The sequence below is a fragment of the Pithys albifrons genome, chromosome 10 (assembly GCF_047495875.1).
Source record: "Pithys albifrons albifrons isolate INPA30051 chromosome 10, PitAlb_v1, whole genome shotgun sequence".
NCBI classification, from domain to species: Eukaryota; Metazoa; Chordata; class Aves; order Passeriformes; family Thamnophilidae; genus Pithys; species Pithys albifrons.
In genome coordinates this window covers 11,373,566-11,395,717 of record NC_092467.1, presented here as the reverse complement: position 1 = coordinate 11,395,717, position 22,152 = coordinate 11,373,566, and the positions used below count along the sequence as shown (strand labels likewise).

The window sequence follows — 22,152 nt, the reverse complement described above, 5'->3', positions numbered from 1 at the left end:
GGATCATGTTTTGTCATTGGGTTTGGTGTGTAACTATGAAATCATTAGATTCACCATAGCTTTGAAGTTAGTATTTCATTTCAAGGAACATAACCATTTTTAGGTTTGAGCTAAAATATACTGAAATAAACTAGTTTAGTCAAAAAAGCATTAAAAGAAGATATCTGTACCCTATGGAAAGAATCTGTAATTTTATGTCCTTTTCTTTCTATCATTTGCACTTGCAGGCATCTGTACTTATGCATAAAGGAAAAAAAAATACAAGGGAATGTTGTTTGCAGGGGCATCAGAACTAAGCTGCTGAAGGGTGCAACACTGCTAGCTGGAAAAGACAAAGCTCAGCAGAGAATGAGGGGCTGCTGCCTTCAGGCAGCTCTGCAGCCCAGCAGAAGGAAACCACCAACCTGAGACATGTAACTGCCGCTGAACCCAAGGAGACAGCCCACATAAAACTCAACCAGAGGGATGTCCAAGGGAAAAAAAAAACACTGTACAGCTGAGAAGCAGCTATACTATGATCTGTTTTCCTTGACTCAGAGGTACAAGGTAAAATGACACACAGAAGAGACAGCAGTACAGGGGTTTGAAAAGGGCCACAGAGGTTTGGTACTTGACCAAAGGGATAGGGGGCTATTAGGACACAGTACCTGACACAGCAACTGGGTTAGTGGTAGTGGAGGGGAGCACAGAAGGGAGAAAATGCTCACAGCTGCACATAATCCAGCAGATAAGGGACTGGGAGAAGGGCCCACACACCACCACCAGGCATGGCAGGAGGCAAACCCTTTCCTCAGACAACCGGGTGGAAGTGATTAAAAGAACAGATGGATAGCTGGGCAAGAAGGCAGGTAACAACACCTGGCAAGACAGTAGGCAAATATAGGAAGGTAAGAACAGGACAGAAAATAAGAGGCAGAAAAATGAAGTACCAGTGGCAGGATCTCCAACACTTACAGAGCCATGCCTTATTTTGAAAACTTGGTATCACAAGCCACTGCTGCAAACAAATGCCTACCACAACAAATATACAACCACAAACTTCTGTCACAGTTTGCAGTTATATACATTGTGTCAGCTGTCAAAATTGATTCCAACCAGCTTAATTCTCTCACAGTAAAAGGTTTAGTAAAGACAAATCATCTTTGATCCTGTATTACCTCTGTGCATAACACGACGAGAATGCATATGTTCCAAGGCACTGCAAAGCTGAACAAAGTACTTCCAAACTGTTCTTTCAGGAATCAGCCTCTTCTGTTTCTTAAAATGCTTAAAGAAAAAAGGATGAACAGTGAATATTAAATATTAAAACTTGCATAAAATTACTGGGAAAAGACAGAAAATCCTTTATTAAAAAAATACAAGAGGCTCACAACCTAATGAGAAAGGTTTAACAAAATTTCTTGACATAGAAATCTTTTCCCTTAAATACTAATACATATATCAATGTATGTGTTTAAGTCAGTGGTCCACAACCAGAGTCACAAATAACATTAATGAAATAAAACTGCTATCCCAAAAAAAGAATTCATATACAATTTTGTAATCCTCACTGCTGGATTAATGTGGTCAGAATAGTCTAGCATAAAGTGACCACAGAACAAATAAAAGCCATATATAACATAAAAGCATACATATGAACATATGCATATATATGAACATATAAAGGTATGTGCCACAGATACTCCCAAACTAAATACTCCCTTATACCTTATACTGATTTCCATACTCCCATTTTCTAAATAGAAATAAAACACAGCAGTAATGACACACACAATCACAAGGATCATCTAAGAAGGGTTGATCAGACTAGGCTTAGAAACTTTTGCAATACATAAAAGGGGACTAAAGGAACTGTGATTTCCGAAAATTTCATAGTGATCTAACTCCTGTTTAAATATATTTCATTCTGTATAAAAAACCATTACTGATCACTGCTCCATCAAAGCTTACACACAACAAATACGCTCTGCTACACACACGCTCTTCAAATATCATATTCAGGAATTCAGGGAATAACAGTCCTCCAAAGATACAAACTGAAACCCTGCAATTCAACCAGTGCTAAAACATACAAGTTTATTCCTTACAAATTTTGCAGCTAAATGTAAGAAGACTGAAAAATTGTTGCTCCTTCAGCCTCTCTTTTTAAAGAAATTGTATTGTGTCAGATTTTAAAGTTAAACCCATGAGGAAAACACAAAGAACATTAATACTAGCAACATTTCAGAAGAAAAGTACTTAAATGTATTGTAAGAGTGCGTACACACAATTCACATTCATGCACACCTTATATTTCACATAAGAAACGTTTATTAATTTGGGAAAATAAAAATATCATCTTTGTATACTGTGTTAAAACATGCCACTAGAAGCTGACAGCTGCATCTACACAGAAGAGACATGCAGGAGTATGAGAAAGATGTTTTTAAACCAGCTATAGCAAAACTCATCATATAAAGGATGATAACATTGCACCAAAATGTTTTTAGCTATAGGGATTATTTCAAAATGCATTTTCATTTAAATGAGTCAAAGCATATAAATTACATCTTTAAATATAATTTTCTTTCAGTCTTGGACTGAATCCAAACAAACCCTGTGTATCTGTTCTCCCCATAGCTGGATTTGCATATCAGAGGACTGTTTGATGTCAACAGGAAGATGGAGACCAGGTTTCTTTTCATTTAGAAACAAATGCACAATACATGTAAGTATGTGCACATAAAAGCATAGTTCCTTGATTTAAAATGCATTCTGAAATTATCATAATTATAACTAGGTACTTCACTTAAATATTCTAAATTATTATTTTTTAACCTGAATGTAAATATGAGTAGTGATGAAATGCCATTCACAAAATATCTGAAATGGGAAGATTTTCCATTACAGATTTCCATTCCACTGTACCCAAAGTACATCAATGTACTTTCCAAGTATTTATGTACCCGTTTTCGTTTAACATTTCATTTACTTGCCATCTATAACACTGTAGCTGACTGTGCAGTAAAAAATTGGCTTCAGTTCTTACAGTGCAAGAATGCAAATATAAGTGTGTCAGACACAGTCTCATCCTACTGAAAGCATTAATAATTTTGCAGGATGATGATAATAATCTTTTCCTGAACGCACGAATAACATTACTTAACCCCACGGAATTTATCTATGGAAAGAAGACGGAGAAGAGCTGTTAGATTTGCTAACAATGTTTAAACTAAACAAAGAGACAGGCAACATTCTCACTTGTATAGGTTGAAAGATAATTGTATTATTTTTAAAGTATATTCAGGGAACATTGTTTAGTAATGAATTACACTATGTTTTTAGTCAAAATACACATTCTCAGTATTTTATTGGGCTGTTGTCCACCAATAGGCAAATTAGTGATGAAATGCCCACTATCAAAGAGATTAATTTTGCAAAACTACCTATTGAAACAACTTGTATGCTTCTAGAAACAGTCTAGCAGGCACTGCTAATTTTCTGAGGCCAGGCAGCCATTAACAGGAAATTTTGGAAGCAAGAGTTCTCACTCAACAGAAACAAACAAAACAGGCAAGGGCATGCAGGGTCTAAAAGATAGGCCAATGAAGATAAACCTCAGCATGTCTATATTTTGGAGACTGAACTATATAGAAATGAATTACCTACATAACTCTCATCTTGTGTGTAAAAATCTATATAATTCTAATACCAACGCAGCACCACTGGAGTTTGTCTGGCTCTGTTTTCATTAATTGAGCTGCCCATCTCTTTCAACCACGGTAAGTTTTCTGTCATTTTTCTTTGCTTTCTATGCAGAACAAAAATAGAACTTTTCACCACATTCTGATTCATTCATTCAATTTGATCACAGTGTGATCAAATTTGCCTACATTTCAAGAGTAGCAGCTGTCTCTTAGTTGCAAAAAGAGAATAAATAAAAAAACCAACTATTTGACATCTACCAACTGAACATATAGAAAATAGCAAGCATTCAACCAATACAGTGACTAAAATAAAAATATTTACCTGGTTCTTTTTCCAGCTTTTATTTACAGTTGCTTACATCTCCAGTTACTGAAGATGCCATACACTTATTTTTACCCTTTCATAATCCATCAAAGAAAAGAAAAAGAACCCTTTAAAAACCCCAATCTTCCTCTATTAATCACCTTAGGATACAACAAACTTTATTTAATCAAGAGCAACAAAAGACTCAGACACAGTACAAAAACTAACATACAAAATAATGCTAGTAGTAGAATGTCCCATGAGCATCAGAAGGACAACTTAGTAGAATTAAACTCTGGTCTTTCTTTAAAAAAAAAAAACAAGAAACGTCACAAGGACACCACAGAAGTATCTTCTCAAACAGTATTATTTCACAACCAAAATAAAGGCATCTACTTACAAGAAATAATATGCCTTGTAAAAAAATGCAAGCAAAATTATTTGCATTTTCCATTTCAGTATGTATTCCTCCATGCTAATAATCAGACTGTTAATAAGACTCCTGGTTAAATGCGGATTATTTAGAAAGCTCTGAACAAAGTCACTTTACATATACGTATTTTTATCCAACTTCATCTGCAAAGATTTATTTCATTTTTCCTTATTGAGCAGCAAACCTACAGTCACTCTGTCCCACCTAATGATTTTGCTGATGCAAGAAAGCAAGAACATAGAGTGTTCAGAAATAAAGATTACCTACTGAAACCACATCTACTTTCAGAGCCACTAATAACAATTTCCAATACTGTGTCCTTTTCCATGTCTCTGCTGCTACCACTGAGTGGAACGTCTTTAAAACACACAGCCATGCGTTTAAATTCAGCAGTATTTGTTTACATGCATCTCTCTCCAAAAAATCCCCTTAGGAAAACTGGTACAGCATGAAAAGGTGAAACTAATGCTTGAATTATTAATTCTACTTCCTAATAAAAAGCAACAGCATGACATAGTAAATAAAAAGGATATATTTTTAACTTTTTCTTCCTCTACAAACAAGGTAGACATTTGATTTCATTCTCAGTAAGTTTTTCAAACAGCACAAACATTGACAGTGCAAACTTCTCAAATATAACTGTGTGAAAAATTAAAACTAACCTCTTAAGTATTGTTTGCAGGGCGTTTCAAAAAAGAAAAGTACCCAGAAGTATTATTTAAGGACGACTTTCAATTCTCCCTGCTCTTTAAAGGCTCAAAGTTCTAGCACCAGTGGACAGAGGTAGAGATGAAATATCCAAAGCATTCCTGCCCCAGATGGAGCTACTTGAATAGCCTGAACAAGTTAAACCAAGTTTACCATCAATTTAACTTTTCACAGCTGACACCACTCCTTTCCCTACCTGTACAGCCAGTGCTTGCACAATAGCTTCAGGTGTGATGTCTGTGAAGGGGATTGGCCACAAGACAAAACACTGTTGATAGTCTAATTATTTTAGCAGAAAATCCACCCCCTTTTCTTATTGTTGCAGTGGCAGACACAGACAATGGCCGACTAACAAGCTCCCTGGCAATTGCCCAGCCCAATTATCCCCCTGATTATAAAGCACAAGACCAGGTTTCCTTCTCCAACACATGGATGTAACCTGCACGTGGGGAGCAGCTGCCACTGCTCTCACTGGGGTTACCTGGGGCTGACAGCAAAGGCAACAGCCCAGCCTCTGTGAGACACCCCAAAACCACATCTGTGTGGGAGCAAAAGCTTACCAGAACCAGCTCTCCTAACCTGGCAGGGCTCTATGCCTTGGCTTTTTAAGACTTCAGAGCTCCATCTGCAGAGCAGACATTTCCCCTGGGAATACCCAGCCCCCTCTTTTACCTGCTACACAGCTAATATAGATATGCAAAGTTCAATAAGGATGTACTATTTTTTTTAAACTACAAAAAAGTTTTTTAGTTTCTTAAAGAAAGATTAGTGGCAAAAATTAGCCTGACTAGTTCAAAGCCCTAGGTTTCTCCTTTAGGAAAAGGCACATAAAAATAGTTTAGCTTTGATCTGTAATTAGCACATTCTGTGTTACACTATCTTATTATATTACAGGCTTCTTCAAGCTACACAGTTTTAAAGCTTTCAAAAATGAGTACACAGGAAAGCTAAGGTAAAGGTGATACAAAACATGAAAAAAAAACACTGAGAAAAAATATTATGAAGTTTTTAATATATTAATGATGCAGCTCCGGTGAAGTGCCAAATTGTTCTATATTATAAAATACAACCATATGCTCAAAAAAACCACTTCAAGTCAAGAGGTTTGGCACGGAGGTGGTGGTAGTGGGGATTTTTGCTCTTTAAACTAAATCTAACAGTCATGGGAGAAAAATTAAGCACATAAGAGACACAGATACTGATGAAAACAAAAAGAACTAAATCCCGTGTTTTAAAATTTGCAATTATGGATCAAGACAAGTCAGTATGATGAAGGGGGGAAAAATACACAGACATGCACAAAAGACTATTTTAAAAATACTTTTTCCAGAATCACAATGTCAATTATCTGGACATAAATATATGTATAAGGAAAACTTCAGAGTTAAAGCCACCAGAACTTTTCCCCATGCATGCAGTTCTCAGTTCTGTTTTCTTTATGTTGAAAGACCCTTTATTCATCCATTCATGACACTCAGCTAATGAGCAGTTTGAAAATGTCTCTAGGCTTTATTTATTTATTGTGCACTATTCAAAACCTGTTATTAAATATAAGTGTCTGGGAGGGGCAGAGCTTCCTGGTATGCATTATTGTAATATCAAATAATAAAATAAACTTTGTGAGGTTTATCTTCACAAATGGCCTTACAAATGGTAAGGTAGTAATATTCCCATTTAACAGATTAGAACATGGGCAAATAATTAAGATCCAAAGTGTTAATTAATTCTGGCACCAATTTAAGCACCTCCTTCTCAGCATACATAGCTTTATGAAACAGTTCATCTTCAAAGCACAGTTTCCATTCAGAACTGATGACGCTGTGAACTCTCAATACTTCTACAGATCAAGACCCATAGCTTTGCCTTGATTGCCAGAAAAACCACAAAAGCAATTACAATTCCCACCAAAAAGTAGTGGCTGAAGTGGTTTCTACAGTATCCCTTAGGAACAGTACCAGTAAGTAAGGATGGTTTTTGGAAAAACATTGTATTAACCACAAAACTTTCGCCTTTCAAATTCCCTGCCTTGGAAATGACCATTGTGGCAAATGCGGCAGCACAGATGTGACCATTTCTACCCAGAGTAGCTACACCCTCAACACTAAGTCACATCCCATCCTGTTCCCAGCCAGCCAAGTTATCCCACCCAGGCCCTCTCCCTACTGGCAGCCAGCTTGTCTGTCTGTAGGATCCTTGCCCAGTCTGCCCTGTTCTCTGGCAACACATTAGCTCTTCTCTCTAATCTCCCTGCATTCATCTCCAGTATTGGAAATCCCATTTCATTGTTTCCCAGTCCACTACTATTATACTCATTCTCTTATACTCCTCAGTCTCTACTCCTTGTGTCATAACTTCCCTGTCCACCTTCTGTCAAACACTGCTAACAGCTACTACAGCTGTACTTGTCTTCCTTATTCACTCAGATCCTCTTTCCTCACTTAAGGATTATTTAGCTGTCCTAGCCTACTCCTGTCTCCCTAATCTTTTGTCATCTTCACATTCACCGCAGATTACTCTCTTCCCCATGTTATTAGGAAGAATAAACACTCTTGTACAAGAGACAGGAAAGCTTCAGCCTATCCAAAGCATCTGGAAAAAGCTCTTCTGGCAATGCCACTTCAGTCACCCATACTGAAGTGAGCACTGACAGTCACACTCAGGTCAGACAGTGCTGTGGCACCAAGAGATGCAAGAGATTCAGTTAGTTCTATGCATACAGAAATTCTCTACTTTGGCTACTTCGCTGCAGCAATTTCTGTTAAGCACATATGTTAGAAGAACTTAAGTTTTCACAGCCATTACTGTAAGAAAAATCCCCATTTCAAGTTTTACTTCTGTTTCAAGGCATAACGGGCTTAGAATACCTCAGATTCAATGGTTGCTAGGTTTTAAAATGAAATGTTGGCATGCAACATTTTAGTATGAAATTGCCATATTTTGACAAACTGAAAACACTCTCCCACAACTAAGGATTTGGCGATCCTGGCAGCAGAGTTATTCCTGCTACACGTGTGTGCATGGCAGAAAACAGCTTCTGCAACACTGCCATTCAAAAGACACAGAACCATTTTTTTTTCCCCACCAGCTTCCCAAACAGGAACACCAACTACCTCCTACAACTGCTAAAGTTGTAGATCAATGTTTTGAAAGATAGAGATATAGTCAAACACTACAGTCAGTTAATAGCCAAGGGTTTCCCAAAATACTGGGTCATGCCCTGAAAAGGGCATGCAAAATTCAACTCCTGAGCTGCTAAATTCTGACACTGAACCTCTTCCCTAACTTCATACTCCTAAAAATCTTCCAAATATCACAGAAAAAGAAAATTACCACTATTGCAGTTAAACAGTCACATTATGCTATCAACATTCATCAGAAAATCCCACTGTCTGCAAAACCCTATTTCTAGCACATTCCCAGGACAGCAATCCACCCGAAAATAGTTTGAAAAACACAAGTGACTCATTTCCATCCTCAGCGACATAACCAGTTTCACTGCAGTGAGAATGGGCAATACTGGGCTATTCAGCAATGAAGGGCAGCTATTCTGCAGGCAGAAAAAGTAATGAGCAGCTGTATCTGTTCATGTCCCCTAAAGACTATGCCATGCCACAAGAACACCAGGGCAAGATGCACTTCTAAGCCTACAGAAGCAACTCATGCAATTTCTGACCTGCACTTGATCACCACCCAAATTCACAATGAAGTGCCCAACCCTCTGTTCACTGACATCCAGACTCACAGACACCACTGAACAACTTCAGGTGTAGTAACTCCTGTGCCCCTGTGTTCCTTCCAATACACTGCATTACAGCACATCCATAAATTCCCAAAGGCTGTGTCATCTCACCCTGCAGCCACCTCACACCTGACACTCAGGCTGCAGTTGCACAGATTCTGCAATGGAGTCATGGTTGCTTCACAGAGGCAGGAGCAGCAGCCAAGGCTGGTAAAGCTGCCAGGGACTGAAGCTAAAATCACTTCCAGTCTTAAAGCACTTAAAAAAGAGCAAGCTGCCCCTTAACACAGCACAGGCATGACAGCCAAGCTCAGACTACTGCAAAGAAATTTAAAAAGACCCCACTACTAATATGTTTTGGCATGGGAAGGATGGTCTGCATTCCAGACCATGCAGAGAGGAGAAACTGCCTGATGATGCAGTTTCATACAGTGAAGCCCAAATATCCACCACTGGTGAGACATCAGAATGATAATCCAGGAGATTTCAAACAAGTTTGAACAGAGCTCCAGCGACTGCAAGGAGCTACTTAGATAGGCATCAGTTACTTGGAAAGAACTGACTATCCCTGTATTTTGACTACCCTATAAAAAACAAGTTCAAGGACAAAGAATACCCTGTTCCCAACTACAGAAACCTCGGGTATCAATATGAACTTCATACTGATGAAAGTTTTAGAAAATTTGTCTTATTTTACCTACCTAATTATAGTATGCTTATTTCTTTATTTAAAATTTGAAGAAAAAAACCACACAAAAAGTGATCTCTGAAGAGTGAGTGAAGTTCCTAAGTGACATTTTGTAGAATTCAAAGTATTTCCTATCTATCTTGAGAAAGCTAGAAACATATTTTCAGCTTTTTAGATGAAAGCTTTCATGCTTGCTCCCAAAACACGATTAACCTCCTTAAGATCTGTATGACATATTCAGTTTAAAGTTTGCATTTTTTTGGTGCACTAAGATTATCTGCTGAAAGAATCTGAAAACTAAAAATATCTGCAGAAATTAAATAGGCCTAAAAAGTTTACTGCCGAGTTAAAAAAAAAGGAAAAACATTTTAGTGTCTTGATAATAACCCTTCTTACAAGCCTATTTATATTTAATCTTAAAAATATGCTAATTCTACAAGATAATTCAAATTTTCTTCAGGACAGACTTTACTAACTAGCTCTTTTCACTGAATTATTATAATGTATTTTCTTGATTAATTCAATGAGCAGATTCTTATTTATTTGTGGCATTTTCTTTATCCAATTTATCAACTGTTGCTTGGAAAAAAATCCCAAACTAAAAAATCCACAGAAAATGTTCACCTTGTCACAGTTTGTGGTAGAGGAGAACCATGACTAATTAAAAAAAGGATCAAGCCTCAAACCTGCCTTACAACATATTGTATTGCAGAAGGACATGCTATTATGAAGTAACAAGAGTTCTCATGAACTACCCTTAACCTTGGCAGCCACAGCCATCACAGGTTCCTCAGCAGAGCCCACAGACACTGACAAAAAACAGACTGAGAGCAACCAGCAACTAGTACAGCAGTTAATAATTATTCACTTGTAAAATCTTTGAGGTAATACTATCCAGCAACCTAATTCACAAACACAGAAACTTAAAGAGATTTCCCTTCTTTCACCATCCCCACACAAGGGCTACACAGTGCTGAGATTCATGTTCTAGTGCAAAACCAACTGTGGGTCCCTCTCACTGCTGTTTGCCTCTCCATTTTATTGACATGCCACGTTCAAGAATTCTAACAGCTCATTAAAAGCCTTATGGTAAGAAATCCTCAATTTAGGATACTCCAGCTTTTGAGAATGGAGGCTAAATTGAAACATCTCCCTGTGACAGAGGTAATTAAAAAAATAATTAAGGTAAAGTGGATTAAATCTGTGTATGTACATACATAAACACAGAGGCAGACAGAATATATGAGCTACCTCTGATTTCATTATGTGATATGCAAATGCCAATGCACAGCTGCTTTTTTTTGGACATAGAACAGATTCTATGAATTCTATTAGAATACATATGAATGCACCAAGTGATTTTCCTTAGTTGTCCCCTCAATGAGGACAAAGAGAGTATTATTTACAGGTAACAAGAGGGATGATATAAAAGCTGGGCAGCAAGGATGTGGTTCATTAAGGGAAGAACTAAAGAATTCATTAAGGTGCACTGTGAGGCACACCAGCCTTGTAAGTATTCTCTGATGTGCCAATAATGTCATAACAAATACCCAAGCAAACTAGTTAAGTAGTTTTCCCTCAAATTAACTGTTGTTTTCAGTGTCATTCAAGCTGTGGTCATTTACAATCTCAAAAACATGCTTGATCCCTTCTACAAATCACACAAGGAGCCCAATACCAAAACACTCTTCTGGGGGTGTCTCAACATTTTCCAACAAACTTAGAACAGCATTCTAGCAAGAACGCTGGAAACCAAAGCATGGTTTGTCTTTGTAACACAACATAGTTATTTACCTCAGTAGTGCAGCAGGAAGCCACTCTTCTAGGAATTTTCCATACCATTACGTATCATTTATTTTTCTGGCAATTTTTAATACTTCTTAAAGAAGATTCTACATAACTGGTGTGCCCCACATTTAAACTCGTACCGTCAAAGTAATCTACCAAATCATTTCCTCCACCAGCAGCACAAAGACAGAGTGCATTGTGACACCTCATACATATTTAATAATAGCCTGATAGGCTGTCATTAACATCAAACAGCAATCTAAGTTTGCTACATTAAACATGATCCCTGTGTTAAGAGGACAATCACAAAGTGCCTCCAAGATCGATCCTGTAAGCCACACCCACCGATTTGGACAAGGTGTAATGAGGCCAACTGCACTGCAAAAGCCACACATTGGATTTTAAATTAAATAATAATTTAAAAAAAAAAAAACGAGGCAAAAAGAAAAATCTTCAATGGGCCATAAGACCAGACTTGCCATAAGGCAATCTGTCACGGAGTACTCATATTAATAACTGCTGTGTCAAAACTGAACATTCAAAAGAAAAGACAAACCTTCCTTTATGTTTTATGATATGTAGGCCCCCAGAATTAATAATTCATGAGATGAAGAAAAATATCACGTTTGGCTATAAATATTAACAGACACTGTCAGCCTGTTTAGAACTATATTTTGACTGTACTACCTTACAATTATCAATTTAGAAAGGAATATTCTTCAAAAGCTCAAAAAAATCAGTATGAAAGTCATTAATGAAGAAATTAACATTCTCTGTTCATGCAGATCCTAACCAAAACAGCAGAATTGTGTTCTGTGCCTGGCTGCTGCTGAGCAAACGCTCCTTGACTGGCACTGTTTGTGCCCAGAGTGGTGGTGTGCTGTGCTGGCAGCAACAATGCTGGTGTGCACAGAAATGGTCACCAAATGGACATGCTAAACCCAAGACCCACTGGAAAAAGGGAAAGGAAAGAGGGGAAGTAGTTATCAGATAACAAAGATTAAAAAGGCAGTTAAAAATTAATAGAAATTTCAGCCTACAAAAGTTTATACAATGGGTCTTGGATAAATTTCTCACTAGCTAAAGAACAGGCATTTAAGCTCCACAAAAGAAAGCAAATAACCCATAACGCATAACCACGTATCAGCAAACTCACTGCTTGAGTTGTCAAACAAATACAAAATATTTTCAGAGTGGTCAACAGTTCAAGACCTAGAAGGTACTTCTGCCATATTCTCCACCAGTTATTCTCTATTTAACTTCTATTATAGAGAATAGAGCAATGTAACACAAAACACAGTTGTGTCAAAAAATCAGCAATGTTATTAAAATGTATTGTTCTAAATCATGGTGACGGTACTTTTCTTTACAGGTTTTTTTTCCTTCTCCCCAGTACTAATATAACTTCAGCCTACTTATGTCCCCATCTGCACTTACATTCTGGGCAACACTGTTAAAAAAATACATCAAAATCAGTATTTGGCATACATTCAAAAAAAAAAAAAAGTCAGTCTAAACACTTCACTTTTCTCCACAGTTCCTGACATTTCTACTGCATTTCACCCAGGGATGAGCATGCAGAATGAGAAGCCTATGTTGAACATTATAAGCTCTTATTTAAAGAAAAAAAATAATCCCTACCTTTATCATTCTAGAGAGATCTCCAGCATCTGCTAATTCCAACACTATGTTCAATTCATTGTCTTCAATGAATGAGGCATAATATTTAATTACATTTGGATGATTCAGTTGCTAAGAAAGCAAAATAACAATTCACATTTTAGTGTAGAGTATCTATTAAGACTGACATATGAAACATTCCTATCTAGGCAAAAAAACCCCAACCCCTAAAATCTATTTCACTGTGATACAAATTACAAAAAGTATATGCTCATGAGAAGCATTTACAAATATTTTCTAAAAACATGATTGCATTTTAGGATCAACATGATGAATGAAATTGCAATTTTAGAGGAGTTTTGCTTCCATGTATGTATCCAATAGCCTGATAAACTGTTGTCTGAAATAGCAAAGTCCATTTTTAAAATCGGGATTTTACTGTACAAAGGACACAGTTGTCCACAACATGGCAGTTTTGGCAGAAACTTCTGCTTCAAGTGTTGTTCATTTTTTTACTGGATGTATTTCTCAAAGTTGATTTTTAAAGTAATAAAGATCACAAAATTCTTCAAAATGAGGCTTATAAAAACTGCACAAAGAACAGTGGACACCCTAAGTATGTCTATGAAAAACTTTATATACTTTGGTGATGGCTCCATACTTTTTAAACAATTTTTTACCTTGAGAAGATCTATTTCTTTGATGCAGTCAGCACGGGCTTTGGCATCCATTAAATCAAATATCTAGGCACAAGAGAGAGAACATTTTTATTAAGTGATAAAAATATAGTAAATTGAGTGATCATTATCATTCTTTCATAACATCCATAAAACACCTTGAATTATGCATTTCATGGCAAGACCTAATATTACAGTAAGAAATATTTCTAATGACCTGATACACTGATTTAGTGCTATGACCCTTCTTTTAGCTCCCTCACAGGAAACAAGTCCACTGCAAGTTTTCCAATAACTTAACTGTCATCTCCACAGGAATAATTCAGCACACTTCCTTATACTTGGTTCCAATCCAAATCTCAGGGTCCTATCCTATTCCTGCCCCACCATTATCACAAATTGATTCTCACTAGTACTGAGCGTACCTTTTCCCCCTTAGTCTCTGGCTACAGTCTTCCACTTCAATTCTAAATAATGCATACTATTTTACTCTCAGAATCAGAACTTCATTGTCACTTTCAACTCTTTCTCTCCCATTTCCTTCCCTTCAGCCAGTGAGGGAGTGACTCGCAGTTTGCAATTTGTTTACTAGAGCACTTTCTTCTAAGCCCTCTGATCTGTCACCCAGACTTCCCCAGCCTTTTACAGTTAGACATCTCTGTTCTTCGCTTTTTCCCCATCTAGAATTGGCTCCAAATTACTTTACAATGTATCTTGGTTTTGCTTCCTCCAGTTAACTCTCCATTAATTTCAATTTTTGTTTGAAGTACCTTTTCCAGCCATTAGAGTCCTTGTTCACATTGTACACATCTATATTTAATGTAACATCTTTCTATTTTCACTTCTTTTTTTACCACCTTTGAGTCTTTCCTTCATTTTCTCAAATCTGCACCACCATACATTGGCTATTTCCCTTAGAAATGACCAAAATATTACTCCCTCAAGGAATACTGTCTCTTTCACTTGCCATTACTTACTGAATTTAACAATAAAACAAAAAAACCCACAACAAACCAAACAAAAAAAAACAAGTTCCTTGCAGTCTGCCTATAACATTTTAAACTATCCAGAAGATACAGTAAGAGACACTCTATGAGGCTTATTAATTGCCACAACATTTATGAGATTACCTTTTCCAGTTACAATTTTACAATGCACATTTGTTTCCAGATAAATAGTCTCTAGGAAAAGATGTATTATATGCTGTGACGATCACTGGTACCTGGTTCCATCAGCTCAAAATTTCAAAAATGTCAACAGCTGACAACTTTTATTTACTATCTTTCCACCAACTCCAGAAAGAAAAATATGGATTAACAGCAGTTTCAGTAGTGAATGTCAGCAAAGAGATCATCTCAAACCAACTGCCTGACTGTTCACATGTATCACACCTTCCTTCCCTCTCCCCAGAGAAGTTCAAATAAATCAGGAAGTTTGTCTATGGTCTTCTAAGCCCCATCTTCATTTTCTATGCCATTCTGCACAGTAAGTTTGTCATAATCAACCGAGAGGACAAGTCTAGAAACTTCATGCAAAGAGCACAGTTCTCACACAGCACACACATGCTCTTGGCTGACCACAAGCTCCCTTCAAACACCCAATCTTCTGTCTTCAGAGCTGGCATAGGAAAGAGGCTGGAGTGGATGTAACACACACTTTTTTACAAAAACAAAAAGACCAACCTGAATCAAGAACTGAAATGCCAGACTTGGAGACAGCAAGAGGAAAAGAGAAAGGAAAGAAAGAAGAAATCAAAACTACTTAACAAGAAAGAAAGGGAATAAATCATCTCACAACTACTTCTATATTAAAGCCAGGATGATGGGAAATAGACTGAGTTAAAAGCAGTTATTGAAGGAGGAGATTGGCGGGGACCTTAGAAATACACAGCAGGATAAGTCACAAGAAAGGAATGCTAACACTAAGAAATAAAAACATTTCAGATGTAGTAGAAGAACAGAGTTAGTACTACATGTGAAATTACGAGTACTGAAAGACAAATAGCACTGATGTTAGATAGAGTTTATGAGATAAAGTTAGAAACTTAGTGAAGGAGATGAAATAACCTGTATCTGCTATAGATCCCAACTTTGAATGGAAAAGCCTTGCTCTTTCACAATTTTGACAATAGACTAAAGTCCTAGTGTTTGGTACAGTAATGATTTTTCTAAGAAACACTTAAGAAAAATTAAGTAAGAGAAGGAGAACTGAGAAGACATGAAATTGTAACTTTCTTTCCTTATAACCTAAGACATCAGCAAACGGAAAAATTTATAAACTCTCTCCCAAATACAATGTTGTGTGAAATGAAAGTGTGTATCAGGAAGCAGGGAAAAAAGTGGGGCAGGTACAGGGACACATCTTGAATCTTCACATTTTTGCCAAGTTCCAGATAACAGTGAGGTAAGAGCATTCCTTATAAATGATAGATTCAACTTCAAACACACTGGAGAATCTAATCAAAAACAGGGAGAGAATTTGAGACTGAAAATTGTATACAAACTGCCTACTTTGAAGATCTGGAAAAATCACCCAAAGCACAATTTCAAGATTCAAACCTGATGTTTTATGTGATAAAATAGGACAGCAGTTTGCACCTTTTATTGACTGTTCCAATATACCAGGAGGTATATTAACTTACCTGTTTCAGGAATATTTTGCCTACACACCTAAGCTAAGAGGTTTCGCAAGAAAACTTTTTTGTAAGCTATGCCTCTTATAGGTACCTAAGTCAGTACCTGTCATAGGGCAGTAAGAAAACAACAGAACTAAAGCCTCAGGACTGTGAAAGATCTAGAATGAAAGCACAGAAAAGAAAGATAAATTTTGTTTGTGTATTCTGCATAGTATTCCCAGTACTTCTAATTTGTTATTAAACAGCCTGGAGTAGACTATACTAAGCAGCTGCTCTCACCAAAGGACCAACATCAGTTTTATAAACATGACTCTCTATACTTTTGCTACACTTCATACAGCAGCATGGCCAATTTGTCACAGCTTCAGAAAAACTGAATATTTCAAACATTAACTAAATTAAATAAAGCAAGACTGAAAAAAAGGAGTCTAATTTGATCCTTATAAACAACGATATAGACAATTCAAAGATTTACTGTTTAGCATTCTTGCAGTTCTCCATTAGATTTTGATCTAGCCCTAACCTTAAAAGACTCTTAATAGCAATTCCCAGAAATCCAGAATTTCAGTTTCAGGCATTAACCTCCTCCAACAGTAGAAGTGGTTAAAAAAAAACAAAAAACCCCAAAACCTCACATCCCCCAAAAAAAGAAAAAAAAAAAGGAAAAAATAAACCACCAAAACAAAACAAAAAAACCCTCAAACCATGGCCTCTGAAGAACATCTGAATCACACCAGATGCAAAAAGCTTCCCAAGATTTTCATTCTGAATAGATTATCTTTCTACTTTGCCAAGCTGCTGCAGTTCAGATCAGAGGACCCAAGCGTAATAAGCCATGTCAGCTCGCACAAAGAGTTTACTGTCAACATGAAAAAACCTCAGAGCTTCCATGCCAGAAGATGACTCAAAACTGAAGAACATCTTCGTCTGAAAAATGGAAGAACATCCTTTCAAATGCATGTCAAAATTACACAGGACACCAGGCAGTGCTCTGAAGAGTCGTTTGGCAAGAGAAGCTGGCCTTTGCATGCAGCTTGCCGCAGACTGACCGCTGATGTAACGCTACAAGGGGATATCAATACTTCCATCATAACTGTAACAGTTCACACCTTTGCAAGCCGACTAACGCCATCTTCAACTCCTATTTCTCAGCAAGCCAAGCTGCAAGGTCAGCTTATGCTTCCTTCCCTCCAGCATGAGTGTTGCATAGAGAACTGGCACACAATTTGCAGACTTGTAGAGACAGTACCACAGGCCTCATTCCGCCCCAGACACTGCCCAAGGACTTCCAACCTTTTGTCCAGCCTTCTCTTGCACTGCACTCATATATTGAGCTTGGCTTTAGCTGTAGCAGAACGTGCCCTGCAGCTGAGTGACTTAACTGCAACCAAGTCATTGTGGTCAAATGACTTGTGCCTAACCAGGGTTAAGAGTTACCTCAGCTCTGTCCACCTGAATGGCCTAAAGGAAATTATAGCAGATACAACAGAAGTCTAACAAAACCACAACAATTTTTGGATAAGCTTGAGTGATAAGCTGTTGAATCAAACAAAGCATTAGCAACTGACTGCTTGAAAGTATCCAGCAAAGTTCCACACACAGACACTACCAGCATCCCCCTCCCAGCAGGGCTCAGGTTGCTGATGATGCTCCATACACTGATTATTGGGAACTAGCAGCCATTAGACCACAAGTAGACCATTGTAACTGGCTAAAAACTGCTGTACTTTGATTAGACTGCTAGGGCACTCATTAGCCTAACAGTAAATCCTAATTTTTGACTTCACGGACGAGGTCAAGATCACAGGGTAATTCAGGTTGGAGCTATGTTTCTCCAGTCAGCACAAACTCCACTCAGCACAAACTGCACAGCAAAATACATTCTTATTTGAAATTTTAATTCTCTTTCCCCAAATTCTGTTTTCAAGGACTATAATAAGATCAACATTTTAATAAGGAATTATGCTTCCCTAATGAAAAAATCTAGTAAGAAGCAAAAAGTACAGCAAATGTATTCATGACACGACAGTTTTCATGAAGAGTGTAATCAAAAAAATCTTGCAGTGGTAAGCACTACACCTTAGTTAGCAATTACTGTGAAATTTCCCGAAACAATTAGAAAAATACAGCTGAAGAGACTTAAAAGAACATTTTAAAAGCCCTTGGCAATTTTTTTTCCATATAGCATGCACACTAAGTGAAATAAAAAGTACCTTTTTAGCTCTCGATTTTATATCTCATCCTGCAATCAACTGCACAGAAAGGGAGAGTAAGAGGACGAACATACATTGACAGTTCCTACTATTCTTTTCTGTGCACTATGCAACTAAGGTACCTCTGGTGACTTGGCATTCAGTCACTTCTCCGGTACCTTCATGCGAGCACAGATTATAATTTTTTTCATTTAGCATTCCAGAAATGTCAGCTCTAAGTACTGTCAAGAGATACAAGTATTTTTAGAATACTGGCTAAGCTAAAGAGAAGGAACTGTTCCTATGCAGATGTATAAACTAAACAAAGAAGTTCCAACACATGAAATCAACTTCCTCAGTAAAGTTCTTACATACATGCTCACACATGCAACTAGAGCTCCTAGGAAGCTATAGGCATAAGCAAGAAGGATTAGAAACATTTAACCACCTGATGGACAACATCAGGCTTTAGCTTCTTAAGTTAGTCTAATCAATCACCACCTACCAACAGAACCAGCATAATCTGAAGTAACATACCAAGCTGGGCATCTACCTGATTCCACTTGCTCTAAAGTCCATCACTTATCTGGATTTTCCCTTTCAGTATTGAAAAGGATGAAGGTCTTTCTAACCTTATCATTTAAGTAACCATGTAACCCATTTCTGTTCTTTTTGAAATTCTGTATAAAATAAAAATACCAAAAAGCATTTCCAAAGCAAAACACGAGCATGAGTGGTGTAACATAAACCTTCAGGGAAGTAAGCAAAATAAAGACCTAAATGCACATAAATATTAAGAGATACAAGCATAGAGTATTTTGCCACCACAGCCCTGCTGTGCTGAGACAATAGTGCTTCATAAAGTGTGAAATTACAAGTGCTTTTCTAAGATTAATTAACTGTAATTCAGGTCTGAAGTAGCAATCCACTGACAGTGCACAATGAATAATGAATGCAAGTGCTAGATAAAAGGATTCATTGTCTGAACCTCTAACAAGAGCTCTCCAATTCTGGAATGAATGGGAACGAAAGGTGGAACAATGTAAGGCAGAAATGCAGTGAACAGAGAATATTGTTGAAATATGCAATTTTACCTAAAATTTGGTATTTTGAGTAGCTAAGGTTTCCTTCGAAAATAGCTCAGAGTGAACTCATACAGCCTTACAGTCACTGACTTAGATATTCTCAACGTTTTGCCATTTAAGGATGTTTTGTGAGCATTTATTCCAGTATCTAGTAATCACTTTACTTTTCCCTTTGAAATGAGTACTGGGATGCTCATTGCTCAGAGCACTGCATGGTACCCCAGAGTGTTCTGCTGCACAGGTCAGGTGGAGTGGCAATAGCAGAGGGCTCCCTCAGGACAGTTTGCACACGCAGTAAAACATGTTAAGAAACTTACCTAGAAGCTCTTTGCTTTATACTGCTACGATCACAGTTTATTTGCGGTTGATCTTTTCTGAGGTTTCTTTGGCTCAAAGTGGAATTTAGACATTAACAAAAGTGAATTAGTGAAGATTTGTTATTTTAATTCTGGTTTTATTTAGGTAATAATTCAACAGCATCTAAGAAACATAGTTCCTGTTTCCATGGTGGAAAAAGAGAACCTAATACTTGTATGCACCACTTTCCTAATTACACGTAGGCAAACCACACATGGGAGGATGAATCATAAGGGGCAGAACAAGAAGACCAAACATACTATTTTGTGTATTCTGCTTGTTAAATTACTATTAAAAAATCCTGTAAGTTCAACAGTTCTCACTTTGCTACATACCCTTCTGAAAACCAAATCAAGAATGCTACTTCTTCCTGTAATCTGGACCCAGTAGCAACTACAAATTCAGGAAGAGTAGTTTCTGTCACCATCTGCTTGTCCTTTCTCCCACAGCATCTTACTGCCACTTGCTTCTGCTCACATTTCATTCCACAAGCATAAATTTTGTATGCACTAATATAACATTTATCAATATTGTACATATTTCAGGCAAATAAAATCTTATTAGTGGAAAATAAACATTCTTGTTGGAAAGCTTCATCAGAACACAAAGCTGGCAATACCTTTGGAACAAATAATGGCCAGAGATCCTGCAACTCTGAGAGAAAGGGTAATTGAGGGATTCTAAGCCACACCAGCCCTTGATGGTACAGACATACATGAGGAACCACTGACCAAACAGACAAGGACAACACCTAACCCATTCAGGAAAATGAAATGGGGAGGAGGTGGAAGAGACACAACTCACAACGTTGGAGAGGAAGGCATGTAGTAGAGAAGATGTGAGATGAGAATGGGCAGATAATGGGAAAGTATAGAAGAAAGCTCAGATCTTGGTTACGTTATTTAACACAAATGTAGAGCATTTTGAGATACTGTCTCTATGGGGAAGAGGGGTATCCATGCACAGGTCTATAACAGAATTAACAAAGTCTCTCTCAACAGAAAGTACTATGGCCCCTGTTTTGTCCACGTTGAACTTTCATTAGTCATCAGAAAAAAAGGCAGTATTTTAATTTGAATAAAATCAAATTATTGAAATTAAAAGGAAAAAGGACCCTCATAGAGAGATGCACTTTTCAGCTCCTCTGAAAAGCAATCACTTCTCACCAAAAGACATTTCTGAAAACAAATTTTATAGTGAAATTAAGTATTGCGACTATATTTACCAAAAATATTTCTAAGGAACCTTAAGAAAGGCCACAGAAGCACAGTAACAATTAAGATGGTGTTCTGTCCAAAAGGAACAGCTTTAGATGTCAACTCTGCAAGCTGCAATGGCTGTGCCAAACACTCAGTTCTGCCACGAGCCTTTTGAGCTCTGGGTAACACTTACACACTTGGGAATTTTTTACCCTTGCAAATTAATCAAGTCTCACTTTCCATTCAGATAATAATCTCCTACATACATTCAGGCTCCACAGGGAAAGTGACCTTACAGATTACAGAACAGAGTCACCCCTGATGTGCACTAAGTAATAACTTCCAATGGAAAACCAGCAATCTATGTTGGACAGTTTAAGACAACTGGAACCCCCATCTGAGAAGGCCACAACTCTTTATTTCCTAACAACAACCAACTATTTTCTTAGAAATTTGTTAAAGGACTAAATAAAAATTACACAAGAAAGTTTTACTATTATAGAAACCATCACCTGTATACAGACAGCATAATGTCTTCTTAATGCGCTGAAAAGCATCTTCTGTCAAATTGGGAAGTCTGACGTAAGAACACAGCTACACATAATGACTTCTGAAATACTGTTAGGAGTACACATTCAAAAATGCCTCTGTATTTTTAATGCAAGCACCGTTATAAAAATTTCATGGTTGGACTTTATGACTTTCTTCAAGCACCCAGGCATTCCACAACCACCCTAATTGACATGCATTTCAAGTCACATTTGACCTTTTTGGTTTCTCACACACTGCAAATGAAGGAAGAATTAGCCTAATGTTTTAAGACTGTTGATCGAAGTTCTTCGAATATATTTCAGCTTTTGAAGTAGTACATATCTGGCAGTTTTCCCAGAAGGGGGAACCAAGTCTCCTTCTTTATGACTGCCAGGACTAGCCCTGCCTCCTGGTGCCCAGGAAATCACAGAAATGGAACAAGTCAAGATATGACAAAAAATTTTACAGTGTATGCATTAGCCCAGCAAAAATAAAATTATTATAATGCAG

The 22,152-nt window shown here is 37.3% G+C and overlaps 1 protein-coding gene across 4 annotated transcripts in view; it reads right to left on the bottom strand.

Annotated features, from left to right (window-relative positions):
- Positions 1-22,152, bottom strand: part of NEK7 (NIMA related kinase 7) — a 64,293-nt gene that overhangs the window by 26,259 nt on the left and 15,882 nt on the right. For all 4 annotated transcript variants that reach the window (XM_071564771.1, XM_071564772.1, XM_071564773.1 and 1 more), the window contains 3 exons: positions 13,647-13,709; positions 12,988-13,098; positions 1,158-1,266 (listed from right to left, as the gene is read on the bottom strand). In XM_071564771.1, coding sequence (XP_071420872.1) covers positions 1,158-1,266; positions 12,988-13,098; positions 13,647-13,709 — 283 coding nt within the window. The remainder of the gene's footprint in view (positions 1-1,157; positions 1,267-12,987; positions 13,099-13,646; positions 13,710-22,152) is intronic.